Genomic DNA, 22,682 nt, shown 5'->3' on the forward strand with positions numbered 1-22,682 from the left:
AGGTAGTGTAACAGGTAGTGTAACAGGTAGTGTAGTGTAACAGGTAGTGTAACAGGTAGTGTAATGTGGCGCTTCACCTGGAGTCTGTGTGCCTAGTGTAACAGGTAGTGTAGTATGTAGTGTATAGTGTAGTGTGTAGTGTATAGTGTAGTGTAACAGGTAGTGTAACAGGTAGTGTAGCATGTAGTGTAACAGGTAGTGTAGTGTAACAGGTAGTGTAACGTGGCGCTTCACCTGGAGTCTGTGTGCCTAGTGTATAGTGTAGTGTATAGTGTAGTGTATAGTGTAGTGTAACAGGTAGTGTAGTGTAACAGGTAGTGTAACAGATAGTGTAGTGTAGCAGGTAGTGTAGTGTAACAGGTAGTGTAACAGGTAGTGTATAGTGTAGTGTATAGTGTAGTGTAACAGGTAGTGTAACGTGGCGCTTCACCTGGAGTCTGTGTGCCTAGTGTATAGTGTAGTGTATAGTGTAGTGTGTAGTGTGTAGTGTAGTGTAACAGGTAGTGTAACAGGTAGTGTAGTGTATAGTGTAACAGGTAGTGTAGTGTAACAGGTAGTGTAACGTGGCGCTTCACCTGCAGTCTGTGTGCCGAGTGTGTAGTGTAGTGTATAGTGTAGTGTATAGTGTAGTGTAGTGTATAGTGTAACAGGTAGTGTAGTATGTAGTGTATAGTGTAGTGTATAGTGTAGTGTAGTGTGTAGTGGAGTATGTAGTGTAACGTGGTGCTTCACCTGCAGTCTGTGTGCCTAGTGTATAGTGTAGTGTAGTATGTAGTGTATAGTATGTAGTGTAACAGGTAGTGTATAGTGTAGTGTATAGTGAAGTGTAGTGTGTAGTGTAACAGGTAGTATGTAATGTATAGTGTAGTGTATAGTGTAGTGTAACGTGGTGCTTCACCTGGAGTCTGTGTGCCTAGTGTAACAGGTAGTGTATAGTGTAGTGTGTAGTGTATAGTGTAGTGTAACAGGTAGTGCAGTATGTAGTGTATAGTGTAGTGTAACAGGTAGTGTAGTATGTAGTGTATAGTGTAGTGTATAGTGTAGTGTAAGAGGTAGTGTATAGTGTAATGTAGTGTATAGTGTAGTGTATAGTGTAGTGTATAGTATGTAGTGTTACAGGTAGTGTAGTATGTAGTGTATAGTATGTAGTCTATAGTGTAGTGTAGTGTATAGTGTAGTGTGTAGTGTATAGTGTAGTGTGTAGTGTAACAGGTAGTGTATAGTGTAGTGTAACGTGGTGCTTCACCTGCAGTCTGTGTGCCTAGTGTATAGTGTAATAGGTAGTGTATAATGTAGTGTATAGTGTAGTGTATAGTATGTAGTGTAGTGTATAGTGTAGTGTAACGTGGCGCTTCACCTGCAGTCTGTGTGCCTAGTGTATAGTGTAGTGTAGTGTATAGTGTAGTGTATAGTGTAGTATGTAGTGTAACAGGTAGTGTATAGTGTAGTGTGTAGTGTAACAGGTAGTGTAGTATGTAGTGTATAGTGTAGTGTGTAGTGTACTGTAACAGGTAGTGTATAGTGTAGTGTGTAGTGTAACAGGTAGTGTAGTATGTAGTGTAACGTGGCGCTTCATCTGCAGTCTGTGTGCCTAGTGTATAGTGTATAGTAGTGTAGTATGTAGTGTATAGTGTGTAGTGTAACAGGTAGTATAGTGTATAGTGTAGTGTGTAGTGTATAGTGTAGTGTATAGTGAAGTGTATAGTGTAGTGTAACAGGTAGTGTAACGTGGTGCTTCACCTGCAGTCTGTGTGCCTAGTGTATAGTGTAGTGTAGTGTATAGTGTAGTGTATAGTGTAGTATGTAGTGTAACAGGTAGTGTAGTATGTAGTGTAGTGTATAGTGTAGTGTATAGTGTAGTATGTAGTGTATAGTGTAGTGTGTAGTGTACTGTAACAGGTAGTGTATAGTGTAGTGTGTAGTGTAACAGGTAGTGTAGTATGTAGTGTAACGTGGCGCTTCATCTGCAGTCTGTGTGCCTAGTGTATAGTGTATAGTAGTGTAGTATGTAGTGTATAGTGTGTAGTGTAACAGGTAGTATAGTGTATAGTGTAGTGTATAGTGTAGTGTATAGTGAAGTGTATAGTGTAGTGTAACAGGTAGTGTAACGTGGTGCTTCACCTGCAGTCTGTGTGCCTAGTGTATAGTGTAGTGTAGTGTATAGTGTAGTGTATAGTGTGGTATGTAGTGTAACAGGTAGTGTAGTATGTAGTGTAGTGTATAGTGTAGTGTATAGTGTAGTATGTAGTGTAACAGGTACTGTAGTGTGTAGTGTATAGTGTATAGTGTAGTGTATAGTGTAGTGTGTAGTGTAGTGTAACGTGGTGCTTCACCTGGAGTCTGTGAGCCTAGTGTAAAGTGTAGTGTGTAGTGTAGTGTATAGTGTAGTGTAGTGTATAGTGTAGTGTATAGTGTAGTGTAGTGTGTAGTGTAGTGTATAGTGTAGTGTAACAGGTAGTGTAGTATGTAGTGTAACGTGGTGCTTCACCTGCAGTCTGTGTGCCTAGTGTATAGTGTAGTGTATAGTGTAGTGTATAGTGTAGTGTATAGTGTAGTGTATAGTGTAGTGTATAGTGTAGTGTAGTGTGTAGTGTAACAGGTAGTATGTAATGTATAGTGTAGTGTATAGTGTAGTGTAACGTGGTGCTTCACCTGGAGTCTGTGTGCCTAGTGTAACAGGTAGTGTATAGTGTAGTGTGTAGTGTATAGTGTAGTGTAACAGGTAGTGCAGTATGTAGTGTATAGTGTATAGTGTAGTGTATAGTGTAGTGTATAGTGTAGTGTATAGTGTAGTGTATAGTGTAGTGTAACAGGTAGTGTAGTGTATAGTGTAGTGTGTAGTGTATAGTGTAGTGTAACAGGTAGTGCAGTATGTAGTGTATAGTGTAGTGTAACAGGTAGTGTAGTGTATAGTGTATAGTATGTAGTGTAGTATGTAGTATAACGTGGCGCTTCACCTGCAGTCTGTGTGCCAGCCTCTGCGCCTCGCTGCGGCTGCCCTCCAGGGCCTTAGAGGCGTCGCTCAGCTCGTGACGAAGCTCCTCACACTGAGACTCAACGTCCTGCAGCTCCTCACGCACATCGCTCACCTGGTGGGGGGGGGAGTGGTGGGGGGGGGATTGGTGGTGGGTGGGGGAGAGTGGTGGGGGGAGTGGAGGGGGTGGTGGACGGAGTAATGGGGGGGGAATGGTGGGGGGGGGAGATGTTGACTACCTCGCCTGGCCTACAGGAGGCCGTGGGTTCTATTCCGGCAATGAAGACGCCTGCTGCCGATGACTCTCTCTTTCAGGTGTGTAGGTGTGTAGGTGTGTGTGTGTAGGTGTGTATGTAGGTGTGTGTGTGTAGGTGTGTGTGTGTAGGTGTGTGTGTAGGTGTGTAGGTGTGTGTGTAGGTGTGTGTGTGTAGGTGTGTGTAGGTGTGTAGGTGTGTGTGTAGGTGTGTGTGTAGGGCTGGTAACCCCTCCACCTTCAATTAATTACCACTAAACCACGAGTTAAACTGAAATATGTAACTAATAAGCTTGTGCCGGAGGCCCCGGGGGGCCAGGCGTCTATGACGTCTCCTGGCCAAACCCCAATTGGCGGAGCCAGGAGATTGAATACCTACCCTCGGGGCTACTCCAGAAACAACGAAAAGCCACTACGGGTGGCCACGTGGAATGTTCGAACGCTCACTGCAGAGGAGAGGCTTCCACTCCTCTGTCGGGAGCTGGACCGGTACCGCCTGGATCTATGCGGCATTCAGGAGGTCCGGTGGACCGGCTCTGGCTCCTGCCACCATGAGGGGTGGACAGTCCTCTACTCGGGGCAGCAGACTGCCAAACAACAGGGTGTGGGTCTTCTTTTGAACAAAAGAATGAAGGGGGCGTGGGAGCGTGGCGGTGAGGTGTGGGAAGCTGTAAGCCCCAGGCTACTTTGGGCTCGCCTTCCCATCAACCGGAGGCGAGGAATGGTGGTCGTGGTTACTTATGCCCCCACCGAAGATGAACATCCGTGGAGGGATGCAGGCCAAGCCGATGAGTCAGATGCCTTCTATGACCTCTTGTCACAGGTGCTGGCTAAAGTGGCCCCTCGGGATAGAGTCATCATGTTGGGTGACTTCAATGCCCGAGTTGGTCATGATACTGGCACCTGGTCTGGAGTAATTGGAGGGCATGGGCCAGATCAGCTCAATAACAACGGTAGGAGGCTGCTAGATGTTTGTGCAGCCCATGGGCTTGTAATTACCAACACGCTGTTCCGGCATCGGCGCATCCACACAACATCATGGATGCATGCCGGGTCCAAGCAAGAACATCTGCTGGACTACATAGTGACGGACCAGCGAATGCGAGCCCATGTCCTTGACACCAGGACCTACCGTGGAGCTGATCTGCCCTCTGACCATCGACTAGTCATCTGTAAGATGCGCCTGCCATTCTTCCACTCCGGTGGTGAGTGTACACCCAGGACCCCATTCCAACATAAAGTGGCCTGGTCTCAGTTATCTGATGAAAGTTGCAAGTGAGAATTTCATCATCGCTTGCGGCTGGGATTGGCATCGTCCCCGACTCCTGATGTCGAGGGTAAATGGGCGAGGTTTAGGACTGTGACTCATGCAGCTGCAATGGCTGCTTTGGGTACGAAGTCCAGACATCCCCAGAGACCCTGGCTGACAGAGGAGGTGTTCAGGATGGTTGAGAAAAAGCGACAGGCCCACTGTCATCGGCTACAGAATCCCACGTCAGAGAATGAGGAGGCTTACCGCAGCCTTCGCTCGGAGGTTCGGAGAGCCGTGAGGCGCTGCAAGGATGGGTGGTGGTCGCGGGTTGCTGAGGAGATGGAGTCTGCCTCAGTGGCCCGTGATAACAAATCTCTATTTAACTCCATCAAAAAAGTAACCTGCAGCGCCACACCTATTACCATCATTAGGGGAAAAAACGGTGATCCAATCTCCGACCCCCAGGAACAGGTTCGCAGATTTGCTGAGCATTTCTGTGAGGTCCTGGGGGAGGGAAAATCCCTCAGCCAGGAAAACATCGTGGCACAAAGTGAGGATGACCCTGCTGAGGCTGCGGTGCCTCAAATATTGGAAGAAGTCACCCCCTGTGAGTGGCTGGCTGAGGTGCCATCTGCTGAGGAAGTATTGAAGGCGATCCGGAGTCTGAGACCAGGAAAGGCAGCGGGCAGAGATGATCTCCCAAGCGAAATGCTGAGGGAGGGTAGCGTTTGTGCACAGACTGCCCTATATGACATCATAACAACAGTCTGGACCACTGGACGGGTTCCGCAGGATTGGAAGGATGCCCTGGTGGTCCCCCTTTTTAAGAAGGGGGACCGCACAGACTGTAACAACTACAGGGGCATCTCACTCCTCAGTGTGCCGGGAAAGGTCCTGGCAAGGATTATTCAGCATCGCCTTGCCAGGCACGCTGAGGAGAGGCTTGCGGAGCCCCAATGCGGTTTCAGGAAAGGGCGGTCCTGCACAGATGCCATATTTTCTGTCCATCTGCTACAGCAGAGGTGTAGGGAATTCCAACAAGACCTACATCTCTGCTTTATTGACCTGGTCAAGGCCTATGATACCATCAGTAGGCCTGGGCTCTGGGTCGTTCTTCGTGCTTTTGGAGTACCTGACCCTCTGCTCACGATCATTAAGGACCTTCATGATGGTGAGCGGGCCCAGGTAAAACTACGTGGCCGGGAGTCAGAGCCATTCCCTGTACACCTTGGGGTGCGACAGGGATTTCCTCTGGCTCCCACATTATTTAACATCTATTTTGACCACGTAGTTCGTGAAGCTTTCAATAGCTGTACCGGGGGAATCTCCATATGGTACAGATATAATGGGAGGCTGATCGATGCCCGGGTGCGGTCAAGGGATGGCTCCCTATTGCTCAACCACGTTATGTATGCTGATGACTTGGTAATAGCTGCTCAGTCAGAGGAGGAGTTGGAGACGCTGCTGCTGAGACTGGAGCGTGCCACTAAGAGGTGGGGCCTTACCATCAGCCCCACCAAAACTAAGCACCTGCCTGGGTATTTTGTACCATTGGACACTCCACCCCTACAACTCCCAATCGGTGATGGGGCAGTTGTGGAGAGAGTGGAGAGTTTCCCATACCTTGGCAGTGTGCTTATGACTGGCTCCAGTTTAACAGCAGAGGTCTCACTCCGAATCAGTCGAGCGGCAATATCTTTTCATCGGTTGCGTAACGCTGTGTGGAAGCTACCTGGTCTGTCGCTCCGCACTAAGCTTCAGGTCTTCTCGGCCACGGTCATTCCCTCCCTTCTCTACGCTTGCGAAACGTGGACCCCCCTAATGGAACATCTTCGCCGGTTAGAAACATTTAGGCTGGCCTGCCTACGATCCATCCTGGGTTTAACCAGACTGGATTGTGTGAGGAGCTCACAAATCCTTGAAAGATCTGGGCAGGGTCCCATCGGTGAGCTCCTCCGGCAGGCAAGGCTGCGATGGCTGGGTCATGTAGCCCGCATGCCCAGCCACCGCATGCCGAAACAGCTTTTGTTTGGCCGGATTGAGGGGGCTAAGCGGGCGCGACACGGGCTACAGAAGAGATGGAGTGATGTGGTACAGGAGGACGTGGAGCTGAGTGGACTTGTCGATGACTGGTACCAGCGGTGTCAAGATCGGCCTCTGTGGAGGAGGCTCGTGAAGGATGCTACTGGGCAGTTGGAGGCAGTCGCCCTCCAACAACAACGGAGGGCGGAGGAGCGACGCTCAGAACAACGAGCGGAGGGCCGGGTGGCTAAAGCACAGCAGGTTGGCACAGTAGGGGGCACAGGTGGTGCATCAGCCAGTCATCTCAGTCAGTCGACCCGTGGCACCTGGGTCTGCCCCGTGACCTCCTGCCAGCGGGCGTTCGACACTTCACGTGGCCTCAGGGTGCACATAGCCTGGCACAAGCGTCGTGGTGACGTCACCGACACTTAGTGGCGAATGGCGGTTGTTGTTGTTGTTGTGTAGGTGAGTAGGTGTGTGTGTAGGTGTGTGTGTGTAGGTGTGTAGGTGTGTGTGTAGGTGTGTGTAGGTGTGTAGGTCTGTGTAGGTATGTGTGTAGGTGTGTAGGTGTGTGTGTAGGTGTGTAGGTGTGTGTGTGTAGGTGTGTAGGTGTGTGTGTGTAGGTGTAGGTGTGTGTGTAGGTGTGTAGGTGTGTGTGTAGGTGTGTAGGTGTATGTGTGTAGGTGTGTGTAGGTGTGTGTGTGTAGGTGTGTAGGTGTGTGTGTGTAAGTGTGAAGGTGTGTGTGTAGGTGTGTAAGTGTGCATATAGGTGTGTAAGTGTGTGTGTAGGTGTGTAGTTGTGTAGGTGTGTGTGTAGGTGTGTGTATGTGTGTAGGTGTGTAGGTGTGTGTGTAGGTGTTTAGTTTAACTCGTGGTTTCGTGGTAATTAAGGGTGCACATAGCCTGGCACAAGCGTCGTGGTGACGTCACCGCCACTTAGTGGCGAATGGCGGTTGTTGTTGTTGTTGTGTAGGTGTGTATGTGTGTAGGTGTGTGTGTAGGTGTGTAGGTGTGTAGGTGTGTGTAGGTGTGTAGGTGTGTGTGTGTGTCTGTAGGTGTGTATGTGTGTGTGTAGGTGTGTGGGTGTGTAGGTGTGTGTGTAGGTGTGTAAGTGTGCATATAGGTGTGTAGGTGTGTATGTAGGTGTTTGTGTAGGTGTGTAGGTGTGTAGCTGTATGTAGGTGTGTAGGTGTGTGTGTAGGTGTGTAGGTGTGTAGTTGTGTAGGTGTGTGTAGGTGTGTAGTTGTGTAGGTGTATGTATAGGTGTGTAGGTGTGTAGGTGTGTGTGTAGATGTGTAGGTGTGTGTGTAGGTGTGTAGGTGTGTATCTAGGTGTGTAGGCGTGTATGTAGGTGTGTAGGTGTGTGTGTCGGTGTGTGTAGGTGTGTAGGTGTGTAGGTGTGTGTGTAGGTGTGTAGGTGTGTGTGTAGGTGTGTAGGTGTGTATGTAGGTGCGTAGGTGTGTTGGTGTGTAGGTGTGTGTGTAGGTGTGTATCTAGGTGTGTAGGCGTGTATGTAGGTGTGTAGGTCGGTGTGTAGGTGTGTGTAGGTGTGTAGGTGTGTGTGTAGGTGTGTAGGTGTGTGTGTAGGTGTGTAGGTGTGTATGTAGGTGCGTAGGTGTGTTGGTGTGTATGTAGGTGTGTAGGTGTGTGTGTGTAGGTGTGTGTGTAGGTGTGTAGGTGTGAAGGTGTGTATGTAGGTGTGTGTGTAGGTGTGTAGGTGTGTAGGTAGATGTGTAGGTGTGTGTGCAGGTGTGTAGGTGTGTGTGTCGGTGTGTAGGTGTGTAGGTGTGTAGTTGTGTAGGTGTGGGTGTAGGTGTGTGTATGTGTGTAGGTGTGTAGGTGTGTAGGTGTGTGTGTAGATGTGTAGGTGTGTGTGTCGGTGTGTAGGTGTGTGTGTTGGTGTGTAGGCATGTGTGTAGGTGTGTGTAGGTGTGTAGGTGTGTATGTAGGTGTGTAGGTGTGTATGTAGGTGTGTAGGTGTGTAGGTGTGTGTGTAGGTGTGTAGGTGTGTGTGTAGGTGTGTAGGTGTGTAGGTGTGTAGGTGTATGTGTAGGTGTGTAGGTGTGTATCTAGTTGTGTAGGTGTGTAGGTGTGTAGGTGTGTAGGTGTGTGTGTAGGTGTGTGTGTAGGTGTGTAGGTGTGTGTGTAGGTGTGTGTGTAGGTGTGTGTGTAGGTGTGTACGTGTGTAGGTGTGTGTGTAGGTGTGTAGGTGTGTGTGTAGGTGTGTAGGTGTGTGTAGATGTGTGTAGGTGTGTAGGTGTGTAGGTGTGTGTGTAGGTGTGTAGGTGTGTAGGTGTGTAGGTGTGTGTGTAGGTGTGTAGTTGTGTAGGTGTGTGTGTAAGTGTGTAGGTGTGTAGGTGTGTGTGTAGGTGTGTAGGTGTGTAGGTGTGTAGGTGTGTGTGTAGTTGTGTAGGTGTGTGTGTAGGTGTGTGTGTAGGTGTGTGTGTAGGTGTGTGTGTAGGTGTGTAGTTGTGTAGGTGTGTGTAGGTGTAGGTGTGTGTGTAGGCGTGTGTGTAGGTGTGTGTGTAGGTGTGTGTGTAGGTGTGTAGTTGTGTAGGTGTGTGTGTAGGTAGGCGGCGGAGGGCTCGCCTGCTGTAGGTATTTGTCCTTGAGCTGCACGGAGACGCTCAGGGCGAGGGTCTTCTCCTGCAGAAGCAGCTGCAGCTGCTCCACCTCCTGCTGGGCCTGGAGCCGAAACGTCTTGAGAAGCTCCTCCGCCTGGGATGCCAGAGTGGAGCTCTTGCACACACACACACAGACACACAAAGATCTTACACACACACACAGAGACACACACACAGACACACACACACATACACACACATACACACACAGAGACACACACACACACAGACACACACACACACACAGACACACACAGAGACACACACACAGACACACACACACACAGAGACACACACACACAGACACACACACAGAGACACAACAACAACAACAACAACCGCCATTCGCCACTAAGTGGCGGTGACGTCACCACGACGCTTGTGCCAGGCTATGTGCACCCTGAGGCCACGTGAAGTGTCGAACGCCCGCTGGCAGGAGGTCACAGGGCAGACCCAGGTGCCACGGGTCGACTGACTGAGATGACTGGCTGATGCACCACCTGTGCCCCCTACTGTGCCAACCTGCTGTGCTTTAGCCACCCGGCGCTCCGCTCGCTGTTGTGAGCGTCGCTCCTCCGCCCTCCGTTATTGTTGGAGGGCGACTGCCTCCAACTGCCCAGTAGCATCCTTCACGAGCCTCCTCCACAGAGGCCGATCTTGACACCGCTGGTACCAGTCATCGGCAAGTCCACTCAGCTCCACGTCCTCCTGTACCACATCACTCCATCTCTTCTCTAGCCCGTGCCGCGCCCGCTTAGCCCCCTCAATCCGGCCAAACAAAAGCTGTTTTGGCATGCGGTGGCTGGGCATGCGGGCTACATGACCCAGCCATCGCAGCCTTGCCTGCCGGAGGAGCTCACCGATGGGACCCTGCCCAGATCTTTCAAGGATTTGTGAGCTCCTCACACAATCCAGTCTGGTTAAACCCAGGATGGATCGTAGGCAGGCCAGCCTAAATGTTTCTAACCGGCGAAGATGTTCCACTAGGGGGGTCCACGTTTCGCAAGCGTAGAGAAGGGAGGGAATGACCGTGGCCGAGAAGACCTGAAGCTTAGTGCGGAGCGACAGACCAGGTAGTTTCCACACAGCGTTACGCAACCGATGAAAAGATATTGCCGCTCGACTTATTCGGAGTGAGACCTCTGCTGTTAAACTGGAGCCAGTCATAAGCACACTGCCCAGGTATGGGAAACTCTCCACTCTCTCCACAACTGCCCCATCACCGATTGTGAGTTGTGGGGGTGGAGTGTCCGATGGTACAAAATACCCAGGCAGGTGCTTAGTTTTGGTGGGGCTGATGGTAAGGCCCCACCTCTTAGTGGCACGCTCCAGTCTCAGCAGCAGCGTCTCCAACTCCTCCTCTGACTGAGCAGCTATTACCAAGTCATCAGCATACATAACGTGGTTGAGCAATAGGGAGCCATCCCTTGACCGCACCCGGGCATCGATTAGCCTCCCATTATATCTGTACCATATGGAGATTCCCCCGGTACAGCTATTGAAGGCTTCACGAACTACGTGGTCAAAATAGATGTTAAATAATGTGGGAGCCAGAGGACATCCCTGTCGCACCCCAAGGTGTACAGGGAATGGCTCTGACTCCCGGCCACGTAGTTTTACCCGTGCCCGCTCACCATCATGAAGGTCCTTAATGATCGTGAGCAGAGGGTCAGGTACTCCAAAAGCACGAAGAACGACCCAGAGCCCAGGCCTACTGATGGTATCATAGGCCTTGACCAGGTCAATAAAGCAGAGATGTAGGTCTTGTTGGAATTCCCTACACCTCTGCTGTAGCAGACGGACAGAAAATATGGCATCTGTGCAGGACCGCCCTTTCCTGAAACCGCATTGGGGCTCCGCAAGCCTCTCCTCAGCGTGCCTGGCAAGGCGATGCTGAATAATCCTTGCCAGGACCTTTCCCGGCACACTGAGGAGTGAGATGCCCCTGTAGTTGTTACAGTCTGTGCGGTCCCCCTTCTTAAAAAGGGGGACCACCAGGGCATCCTTCCAATCCTGCGGAACCCGTCCAGTGGTCCAGACTGTTGTTATGATGTCATATAGGGCAGTCTGTGCACAAACGCCACCCTCCCTCAGCATTTCGCTTGGGAGATCATCTCTGCCCGCTGCCTTTCCTGGTCTCAGACTCCGGATCGCCTTCAATGCTTCATCAGCAGCTGGCACCTCAGCCAGCCACTCACAGGGGGTGACTTCATCCAATATTTGAGGCACCGCAGCCTCAGCAGGGTCATCCTCACTTTGTGCCACGATGTTTTCCTGGCTGAGGGATTTTCCCTCCCCCAGGACCTCACAGAAATGCTCAGCAAATCTGCGAACCTGTTCCTGGGGGTCGGAAATTGGATCACCGTTTTTTCCCCTAATGATGGTAATAGGTGTGGCGCTGCAGGTTACTTTTTTGATGGAGTTAAATAGAGATTTGTGATCACGGGCCACTGAGGCAGACTCCATCTCCTCAGCAACCCGCGACCACCACCCATCCTTGCAGCGCCTCACGGCTCTCCGAACCTCCGATCGAAGGCTGCGGTAAGCCTCCTCATTCTCTGACGTGGGATTCTGTAGCCGATGACAGTGGGCCTGTCGCTTTTTCTCAACCATCCTGAACAACTCCTCTATCATCCAGGGTGTCTGGGGAGGTCTGGACCGCGTACCCAAAGCAGCCATTGCAGCTGCATGAGTCACAGTCCTAAACCTCGCCCATTTACCCTCGACATCAGGAGGAGTCGGGGACGATGCCAATCCCAGCCGCAAGCGATGATGAAATTCTCGCTTGCAACTTTCATCAGATAACTGAGACCAGGCCACTTTAGGTTGGAATGGGGTCCTGGGTGTACACCCACCACCGGAGTGGAAGAATGGCAGGCGCATCTTACAGATGACTAGTCGATGGTCAGAGGGCAGATCAGCTCCACGGTAGGTCCTGGTGTCAAGGACATGGGCTCGCATTCGCTGGTCCGTCACTATGTAGTCCAGCAGATGTTCTTGCTTGGACCCGGCATGCATCCATGATGTTGTGTGGATGCGCCGATGCCGGAACAGCGTGTTGGTAATTACAAGCCCATGGGCTGCACAAAAATCTAGCAGCCTCCTACCGTTGTTATTGAGCTGATCTGGCCCATGCCCTCCAATCACTCCAGACCAGGTGCCAGTATCATGACCAACTCGGGCATTGAAGTCACCCAACATGATGACTCTATCCCGAGGGGCCACTTTAGCCAGCACCTGTGACAGGAGGTCATAGAAGGCATCTGACTCATCGGCTTTGCCTGCATCCCTCCACGGATGTTCATCTTCAGTGGGGGCATAAGTAACCACGACCACCATTCCTCGCCTCCGGTTGATGGGAAGGCGAGCCCAAAGTAGCCTGGGGCTTACAGCTTCCCACACCTCACCGCCACGCTCCCACGCCCCCTTCATTCTTTTGTTCAAAAGAAGACCCACACCCTGTTGTTTGGCAGTCTGCTGCCCCGAGTAGAGGACTGTCCACCCCTCATGGTGGCAGGAGCCAGAGCCGGTCCACCGGACCTCCTGAATGCCGCATAGATCCAGGCGGTACCGGTCCAGCTCCCGACAGAGGAGTGGCAGCCTCTCCTCTGCAGTGAGCGTTCGAACATTCCACGTGGCCAACCGTAGTGGCTTTTCGTTGTTTCTGGAGTAGCCCCGAGGGTAGGTATTCAATCTCCTGGCTCCGCCAATTGGGGTTTGGCCAGGAGACGTCATAGACGCCTGGCCCCCCGGGGCCTCCGGCACAAGCTTAGTTGTTACATATTTCAGTTTAATTCGTAGTTTCGTGGTAATTAATTGAAGGTGGAGGGGTTACCAGCCCCTCGCGCCCGTCCAGAGCCCCCGTTTAGCCCCTGTGGTGGACACATATGCCATGAGGGGAGGAGCCAATCAAAATTGGATCTCCCCCCACAGCGCTGTCCACGACAGAGTTGCCCGTCCGCCACCGCGAGGAGGTAGGGGGTTGTTTTGCCGGACACACAGACACACACACAGACACACACACAGACACACACACACAGACACACACGCACACAGACACACAGACACACACACAGAGACACACACACAGACACACACACACACAGAGACACACACAGAGACACACACACACAGACACACACACACAGACACACACACAGAGACACACAACAACAACAACAACCGCCATTCGCCACTAAGTGGCGGTGACGTCACCACGACGCTTGTGCCAGGCTATGTGCACCCTGAGGCCACGTGAAGTGTCGAACGCCCGCTGGCAGGAGGTCACGGGGCAGACCCAGGTGCCACGGGTCGACTGACTGAGATGACTGGCTGATGCACCACCTGTGCCCCCTACTGTGCCAACCTGCTGTGCTTTAGCCACCCGGCGCTCCGCTCGCTGTTGTGAGCGTCGCTCCTCCGCCCTCCGTTGTTGTTGGAGGGCGACTGCCTCCAACTGCCCAGTAGCATCCTTCACGAGCCTCCTCCACAGAGGCCGATCTTGACACCGCTGGTACCAGTCATGGGCAAGTCCACTCAGCTCCACGTCCTCCTGTACCACATCACTCCATCTCTTCTCTAGCCCGTGCCGCGCCCGCTTAGCCCCCTCAATCCGGCCAAACAAAAGCTGTTTCGGCATGCGGTGGCTGGGCATGCGGGCTACATGACCCAGCCATCGCAGCCTTGCCTGCCGGAGGAGCTCACCGATGGGACCCTGCCCAGATCTTTCAAGGATTTGTGAGCTCCTCACACAATCCAGTCTGGTTAAACCCAGGATAAATCGTAGGCAGGCCAGCCTAAATGTTTCTAACCGGCGAAGATGTTCCATTAGGGGGGTCCACGTTTCGCAAGCGTAGAGAAGGGAGGGAATGACCGTGGCCGAGAAGACCTGAAGCTTATTGCGGAGCGACAGACCAGGTAGCTTCCACACAGCGTTACGCAACCGATGAAAAGATATTGCCGCTCGACTGATTCGGAGTGAGACCTCTGCTGTTAAACTGGAGCCAGTCATAAGCACACTGCCCAGGTATGGGAAACTCTCCACTCTCTCCACAACTGCCCCATCACCGATTGGGAGTTGTGGGGGTGGAGTGTCTGATGGTACAAAATACCCAGGCAGGTGCTTAGTTTTGGTGGGGCTGATGGTAAGGCCCCACCTCTTAGTGGCACGCTCCAGTCTCAGCAGCAGCGTCTCCAACTCCTCCTCTGACTGAGCAGCTATTACCAAGTCATCAGCATACATAACGTGGTTGAGCAATAGGGAGCCATCCCTTGACCGCACCCGGGCATCGGTCAACCTCCCATTCTATCTGTATCAGATGGAACTTCCTCTGGTATAGCCATCAAAGGCTTCACGAACTACGTGGTCGAAATAGATGTTCAATCACCTTGATTTGAGGCTTTGGTGACTGCGTTAATCCATGCTCTTGTGGTTCTGTCGGTAAAGTCACCGCGCGGGTAGAAAGAGTTGACAGATCACGGCGTTTACGATCGCAACAACCAGCGAGCGTCTTCAGGTGAGAGAGTCAGACTGCTGTGGACGAGGCATTACGTTGACACCAGAGCGAGAGTCCCAACTTTATAGCCCCGTCCCCTCTCCCCCCCATTCTCTCTTCCCCCTACAGCCGATCTCTTGGATTGCACTATCATGCTCACATGTCCTTTGGATTGCACTATCATGCAATCCAAGTGACATGTGAACATGGGAGTGTAATCCAAGTGACACGTGAGCATGGGAGTGCAATCCAAGTGACATGTGAGCATGGGAGTGTTATCTAAGAGTCACGTGATCATGGGAGTGCAATCCAAGACATCGGCTGTATAGGGGGAAGAGAGAATGGGGGGAGAGGGGACGGGGCTATAAAGTTGAGACTGGCTCTGGTGTCAACGTAATGCCTCGTCCACAGCAGTCTGACTCTCTCACCTGAAAACGCTCGCCGGTTGTTGCGATCGTGAACGCCGTGATCTGTCAACTCTTTCTACCCGCGCGGTGACTTCACCGACAGAACCACAAGAGCATGGATTAACGCAGTCACCAAAGCCTCAAATCAAGATGATTGAACATCTATTTCGACCACTTAGTTAGTGAAGCCTTTGCACCCTACGCAGCCACCGCCACCGCAACGTTTACCGCCCGGCAACCACCACCATCGCCGCCGCCGCCGGCCACAACGTTTACCGCCCGGCAACCACCATCACCGCCGCCGGCCACAACGTTTACCGCCCGGCAACCACCACCATCGCCACCGCCGCCGGCCACAACGTTTACCGCCCGGCAACCACCATCACCGCCGCCGGCCACAACGTTTACCGCCCGGCAACCACCACCATCACCGTCGCCGGCCACAACGTTTACCGCCCGGCAACCACCACCATCACCGCCGCCGGCCACAACGTTTACCGCCCGGCAACCGCCATCGCCGCCGCCGGCCACAAAGTTTACCGACCGGCAACCGCCAAGGAGGCGGGCGCCGGAGCACTCAGCGGGCACGCGGGGGCGGTGAAACGCTCCGCGCAACTGCCCCCACCGTGGAATCCACCGCCCTCTGCTGCTCCGTCCTCCTCAGCTGCTCCACCTCCTGCCTCAGCAGGCGGACAGCCTTGGCCTGGGCGCCCTCCCCGTCGGACACCTGGGCCTGACCGCCGGCAGAAGGAGGGCACAAAAGCGGGGTTGGAGTCGCCATGAAAGTTGGACCGTTTGCCGCGGACGTCAGTGCCTCTCAACGGATGACGAGTCGCTCAAGATGAAGCGGAACCGACGATATCGACTTGCTACTCCTTCGACCGAGGACGAATGCTGACGAGCGGGCGAGCGAGCGGGCGGGTGAGCGGTGATAATGACAATTCCCTGGCTCCCGCCCTGAGTGGATGATAGCAGCGCCAACAGCCAATCAGCATCAATCAAACTCAGCCCCACTGAGTGGATGATAGCAGAGCCAACAGCCAATCAGCATCAATCTAACTCAGCCCCACTAAGTGGATGATATCAGAGCCACAGCCAATCAGCATGAATCTAACTCAGCCCCACTGAGTGGATCACAGCAGAGCCACAGCCAATCAGCATCAATCAAACTCAGCCCCACTGAGTGGATGATAGCAGAGCCACAGCCAATCAGCATCAATCAAACTCAGCCCCACTGAGTGGATCACAGCAGAGCCACAGCCAATCAGCATCAATCAAACTCAGCCCCACTGAGTGGATGACAGCAGAGCCACAGCCAATCAGCATCAATCAAACTCAGCCCCACTAATTGGATGATAACAGAGCCACAGCCAATCAGCATCAATCAAACTCAGCCCCACTGAGTGTATGACAACAGAGCCACAGCCAATCAGCATCAATCAAACTCAGCCCCACTGATTGGATGATAGCAGCGCCAACAGCCAATCAGCATGAATCTAACTCAGCCCACGAAGTGGATCACAGCAGAGCCCAACAGCCAATCAGCATCAATCAAACGCAGCCCCACTGATTGGATGATAGCAGTGCCAACAGCCAATCAGCATCAATCAAACTCAGCCCCACTGAGTCGATCACAGCAGAGCCACAGCCAATCAGCATCAATGAAACTCAGCCCCACTGATTGGATGATAGCAGTGCCAACAGCCAATCAGCATCGATCAAACTCAGCCCCACTGAGTGGATGACAACAGAGCCACAGCCAATCAGCATCAATCAAACTCAGCCCCACTGATTGGATGATAGCAGCGCCAACAGCCAATCAGCATCAATCAAACTCAGCCCCACTAAGTGGATGAAAACAGAGCCACAGCCAATCAGCATGAATCTAACTCAGCCCACTAAGTGGATCACAGCAGAGCCAACAGCCAATCAGCATCAATCAAACTCAGCCCCAATGAGTGGATGATAGCAGCGCCAACAGCCAATCAGCATCAATCAAACTCAGCCCCACTGATTGGATGATAGCAGCGCCAACAGCCAATCAGCATCAATCAAACTCAGCCCCACTGAGTGGATTACAGCAGAGCCACAGCCAATCAGCATCAATCAAACTCAGCCCCACTGAGTGGATGATAGCAGAGCCAACAGCCAATCAGCATTAATCAAACTCAGCCCCACTGAGTGGATGATAACAGAGCCACAGCCAATCAGCATCAATCAAACTCAGCCCCACTCTCTCACTATCTCTCTCTCTCACTTGCTCGCTCACTCTCTCGCTCCCTCACTATCTCACTCACTCCCTCATTCTCTCTCTAACACTCTCGCTCCCTCACTATCTCACTCTCTCACTCGCTCGCTCGCTCGCTCTCTCGCTCACTCGCTCACTCACTCGCTCATTCGCCCACTCGCTCACTCGCTATCTCACTCTCTCACTCACTATCTCACTCTCTCACTTGCTCGCTCGCTCACTCGCTCTCTCTCTCTCACTCTCTCTCGCTCACTCTCTCGCTCACTCACTCCCTCACTATCTCACTCTCTCACTTGCTCGCTCGCACTCTCGCTCTCTCGCTCACTCGCTCCCTCACTATCTCACTCTCTCACTCTCTCGCTCACTCACCCGCTCATTCGCCCACTCGCTCACTCCCTCGCTCGCTCACTCCCTCGCTCGCTCACTCTCCGTCCCCGCACCTTGAGGGCCTCCACCTGGGCCTGCGCGAGCTCCAGGTCACGGGAGACGCGGGACAGATCCTCCCTCTGCCCGCATCCCCTCTCCCGCCGGAGCTCCTCCGCCTCCGCAACCGCCTCCACCGCCTCCTGCTCCCGGCGGGCGAGCTCCTCCACGCGCCGCTGAACGGAGGCCTCCCTCTGCCGCACCAGAGACTCACGATCGTCCAGCTCCTCCTCGTGCCTTCGGAGGAAAGCTTCAAGTTCACTCAGCTCCTCTCTGCTCCGCTGGACCGCAGCTTCCTGCTCCTTTACCGAAGACTCCCGGCCTTTCAACTCCTCTCTGCTCCGCTGGACCGCAGCTTCCTGTTCCTGTAGCGAAGATTCCCGGTCTCTTAGCTCCTCTCTGCTCCGCTGGATCGCAGCTTCCCGCTCCTTTACCGAAGACTCCCGGCCTCTCAACTCCTCTCTGCTCCGCTGAACCGAAGCTTCCTGTTCCTGTAGCGAAGATTCCCGGTCTCTTAGCTCCTCTCTGCTCCGCTGAATCGAAGCTTCCCGCTCCTTTACCGAAGATTCCCGGTCTCTCAACTCCTCTCTGCTCCGCTGAACCGAAGCTTCCTGTTCCTTCACTGAAGACTCCCGGCCTCTCAGCTCCTCTCTGCTCCGCTGGACCGAAGCTTCCTGCTGCTGTAGCGAAGATTCCCGGCTTCTGAGCTCCTCTCTGCTCCGCTGAACCGAAGCTTCCTGCTGCTGTAGCGAAGATTCCCGGTCTCTCAGCTCATCTCTGTTCCGCTGAACCAAAGCTTCCTGTTCCTGTAGCGAAGACTCCCGGTCTCTTAGCTCCTCTCTGCTCCGATGAACCAAAGCCTCCTGTTCTTTCACTGAAGATTCCCGGTCTCTCAGCTCCTCTCTGCTCCGCTGAATCAAGGGATCCAGTTCTTTCACCGAAGACTCCCGGCCTCTCAACTCCTCTCTGCTCCGCTGAATCGAAGCTTCCTGCTCCTTTACCGAAGACTCCCGGTCTCTCAACTCCTCTCTGCTCCGCTGAACCGAAGCTTCCTGTTCCTTTACCGAAGACTCCCGGTCTCTCAGCTCCTCTCTGCTCCGATGAACCAAAGCTTCCTGTTCCTTTACTGAAGATTCCCGGTCCCTTAGCTCCTCTCTGCTCCGCTGGACCGAAGCTTCCTGTTCCTGTAGCGAAGACTCCCGGTCTCTTAGCTCCGCTCTTCTCCTCTGAACCAAAACTTCCTGTTCTTTCACTGAAGACTCCCGGTCTCTTAGCTCCTCTCTCTGTTGCTGAATCAAGGGATCCAGTTCCTTCACCGAAGACTCCCGGTCTCTCAGCTCCTCTCTGCTCCGCTGGACCAAAGCTTCCTGCTGCTGTAGCGAAGACTCCCGGTCTCTCAGCTCCTCTCTGCTCCGCTGGACCGAAGCTTCCTGTTCCTGTAGCCAGGATTCCCGGTCTCTTAGCTCCTCTCTGCTCCGCTGGACCGAAGCTTCCCGCTCCTTCACAAAAGATTCCCGGTCTCTTAGCTCCTCTCTTCTCCTCTGAACCAAAGCTTCCTGTTCCTGTAGCCAAGATTCCCGGTCTCTCAGCTCCTCTCTGCTCCGCTGGACCAAAGCTTCCTGCTGCTGCTGCGCTGAAGAGTCCCGGTCTCTTAGCTCCTCTCTTCTCCTCTGAACCAAAACTTCCAGTTCTTTCACTGAAGACTCCCGGTCTCTCAGCTCTTCTCTGCTCCGCTGGACCGAAGCTTCCTGTTCTTTCACTGAAGATTCCCGGTCTCTCAGCTCCTCTCTGCTCCGCTGGACCAAAGCTTCCTGTTCTTTCACTGAAGACTCCCGGTCTCTTAGCTCCTCTCTGCTCCGCTGGACCAAAGCTTCCTGCTGCTGCTGCTGCTGCGCTGAAGACTCCCGGCTTCTCGGCCCTTCCGCGCGACGCCCGACAGAAGCCTCCCGCTCCCCCATCTCGCCAATGCGCCGCCCACGCCGCCGCCGGTGCTGCTGCTGCTGCGTCGAAGATCCCTGCTCATCCTCATCCTCATCCTCCTCCTGCTGCTGCTGCTGCTGCTGCTGCTCGGAATCGCCGCTTTTGCATTTCGAAGACGCCTCCCTCCGTGAGAGCGACGCTCCTCCATGTGTCGGCTCCGCCTGCCGTGCTCCAGGCTCCTCCCATGCTTGCTGTAGCTCCTCCTCCTCATGCTCCTGCGCCACTGTCCTCGAGGCAGCGAGCTGAGGGCAGGAAGGCAAGCGATATTTATTTAGATTTTTATTCAAGGCTTTCGTGACTGCAGCGAGTCACACTCTTGGTTCTTTGGGTAAAGCCACGTGGGGTGGACGAGAAAATAAAATGAGCATTTACATTATGAGACCTCCTTTGCCAGTAACAAGATATAGGAATAGGTTTTACCCTTTTTAACTGGCACAAAAACTGACACCTTTATTCAAGGCATCATGTTTGCAATAACCACAGCACAAGCAGTCAAAATGCAAACAAAAAAAGACAACTCTGATAATAATTATTATAATTATAATTATAATAATTATTATTATTAATTATAATTATAATAATTATTATTAATTATAATTATTATTAACTATAATAATTATTATTAATTATTATCAGAGTTGTCTTTTGTTTTATTATCAGAGTTGTCTCTTTTGTTTGCATTTTGATAATAATTATTATTAATTATAATAATCATACATTATTATCAGAGTTGTCTTTGTGTTTTATTATCAGAGTTGTCTCTTTTGTTTGCATTTTGACTGCTTGTGCTGTGGTTATTGCAAACACGATGCCTTGAATAAAGGTGTCAGTTTTTGTGCCAGTTAAAAAGGGTAAAACCTACTCCTAAAATAAAATGAATCGCTGTTCAGCTGTTCCGCTGATTGATTATAAAAAAAAATGTTGTCCTGCCTGCAGACGACCGCCATGATTTATTTTAGTTTATACCCACGTGACTTTGCCACAAGAACCCATGAGTATCGTGATTTTTATTTTTTTATTTTGATTTAAAACCGCACCTGATGATGACTGCTTGCTTGTGTTGCAGTCGAAACGTCGTGAGAATTCCATTGTTTTATATTTTTATTATTTTATTGTTTCCCTTCTACGCGGTGGTGACTTTACCGAAAGAACCAAGAATGTGATATTTATTTATATTTCACACGCACACAGGCAAAGGTCCCCCAGGTAGCCTTTAACAGGCTGTAGGGGCAAGTACTTTTAGTAGCGAGTAGCAGCATCTATAACACACACACAGACAAAGATCCCCCGGGTAGCTTCTAACTGGCTGTAGGGGCAAGTGCTGTTAGTAGCTAGTAGCAGCATTTATAACACACACAGACAAAGATCCCCTGGGTAGCCTCTAACTGGCTGTAGGGGCAAGTGCTTTTAGCAGCGAGTAGCAGCATCCATAACACACACACACAGACAAAGATCCCCCAGGTAGCCTCTAACAGGCTGTAGGGGCAAGTGCTGTTAGCAGCGAGTAGCAGCATCTATAATACACACACACAAACAAAGATCCCCCGGGTAGCCTCTAACTGGCTGTAGGGCAAGTGCAGTTAGTAGCGAGTAGCAGCATCTATAACACACACAGACAAAGATCCCCCGGGTAGCTTCTAACTGGCAGTAGGGGCAAGTGCTGTTAGCAGCGAGTAGCAGCATCTATAACACACGGACAAAGATCCTCCGGGTAGCCTCTAGCAGGCTGTAGGGGCAAGTGCTTTTAGTAGCGAGTAGCATCTATAATACACACAGGCAAAGGTCCCCCGGGTAGCCTATAACTGGCTGTAGGGGCAAGTGCTGTTAGCAGCGAGTAGCAGCATCTATAACACACACACAGACAAAGATCCCCCGGGTAGCCTCTAACTGGCTGTAGGGGCAAGTGCTTTTAGTAGCGAGTAGCAGCATCTAAAACACACACACAGACAAAGATCCCCCGGGTAGCTTCTAACTGGCTGTAGGGGCAAGTGCTTTTAGCAGCGAGTAGCAGCATCTATAACACACACACACAGACAAAGATCCCCCGGGTAGCCTCTAACTGGCTGTAGGGGCAAGTGCTGTTAGCAGCGAGTAGCAGCATCTATAATACACACACAGACAAAGATCCCCCGGGTAGCCTTTAACAGGCTGTAGGGGCAAGTGCTTTTAGTAGCAAGTAGCAGCATCTATAACACACACACACAGACAAATATCCCCCGGGTAGCCTCTAACAGGCTGTAGGGGCAAGTGTTTTAGTAGCGAGTAGCAGCATCTATAACACACACAGACAAAGATCCCCCGGATAGCCTCTAACTGGCTGTAGGGGCAAGTGCTTTTAGTAGCGAGTAGCAGCATCTATAACACACACAGGCAAAGATCCCCCGGGTAGCCTCTAACTGGCTGTAGGGGCAAGTGCTTTTAATAGCGAGTAGCAGCATCTATAACACAACACACAGACAAAGATCCCCCGGGTAGCCTCTAACAGGCTGTAGGGGCAAGTGCTTTTAGTAGCGAGTAGCAGCATCTATAACACACACACAGACAAAGATCCCCCGGGTAGCCTCTAACTGGCTGTAGGGGCAAGTGCTGTTAGCAGCTAGTAGCAGCATCTATAACACACACACAGGCAAAGGTCCCCCGGGTAGCCTCTAACTGGCTTTAGGGGCAAGTGCTGTTAGCAGCGAGTAGCAGCATCTATAACACACACACAGGCAAAGGTCCCCCGGGTAGCCTCTAACTGGCTGTAGGGGCAAGTGCTGTTAGCAGCGAGTAGCAGCATCTATAACACACACACAGGCAAAGATCCCCCGGGTAGCCTCTAACTGGCTGTAGGGGCAAGTGCTTTTAGTAACTAGTAGCAGCATTTATAACAGACACAGGCAAAGGTCCCCCGGGTAGCCTCTAACTGGCTGTAGGGGCAAGTGCTTTTAGCAGCGAGTAGCAGCATCTATAACACACACACAGACAAAGATCCCCCGGGTAGCCTCTAACTGGCTGTAGGGGC

At 52.0% G+C, this 22,682-nt stretch overlaps 1 protein-coding gene across 1 annotated transcript in view; it reads right to left on the reverse strand.

Moving 5' to 3' along the window:
* The window catches only part of LOC116937456 (uncharacterized), a 45,611-nt gene extending 25,605 nt beyond the window's left edge, over positions 1–20,006 (reverse strand). The window contains exons 1-4 of the mRNA XM_076057008.1: positions 17,716–20,006; positions 15,653–15,760; positions 9,091–9,240; positions 2,958–3,089 (exon numbers count right to left, since the gene is read on the reverse strand). Of these exons, the coding sequence (XP_075913123.1) occupies positions 2,958–3,089; positions 9,091–9,240; positions 15,653–15,760; positions 17,716–19,656 (2,331 nt within the window). The 5' untranslated portion in view covers positions 19,657–20,006. The remainder of the gene's footprint in view (positions 1–2,957; positions 3,090–9,090; positions 9,241–15,652; positions 15,761–17,715) is intronic.
* Between the last annotated feature and the right edge of the window lie 2,676 nt (positions 20,007–22,682).

The sequence above is a fragment of the Petromyzon marinus genome, chromosome 79 (assembly GCF_048934315.1).
Source record: "Petromyzon marinus isolate PM22_M1 ecotype Great Lakes invasive population chromosome 79, UKy_Petmar_22M1.pri1.0, whole genome shotgun sequence".
NCBI lineage: Eukaryota > Metazoa > Chordata > Hyperoartia > Petromyzontiformes > Petromyzontidae > Petromyzon > Petromyzon marinus.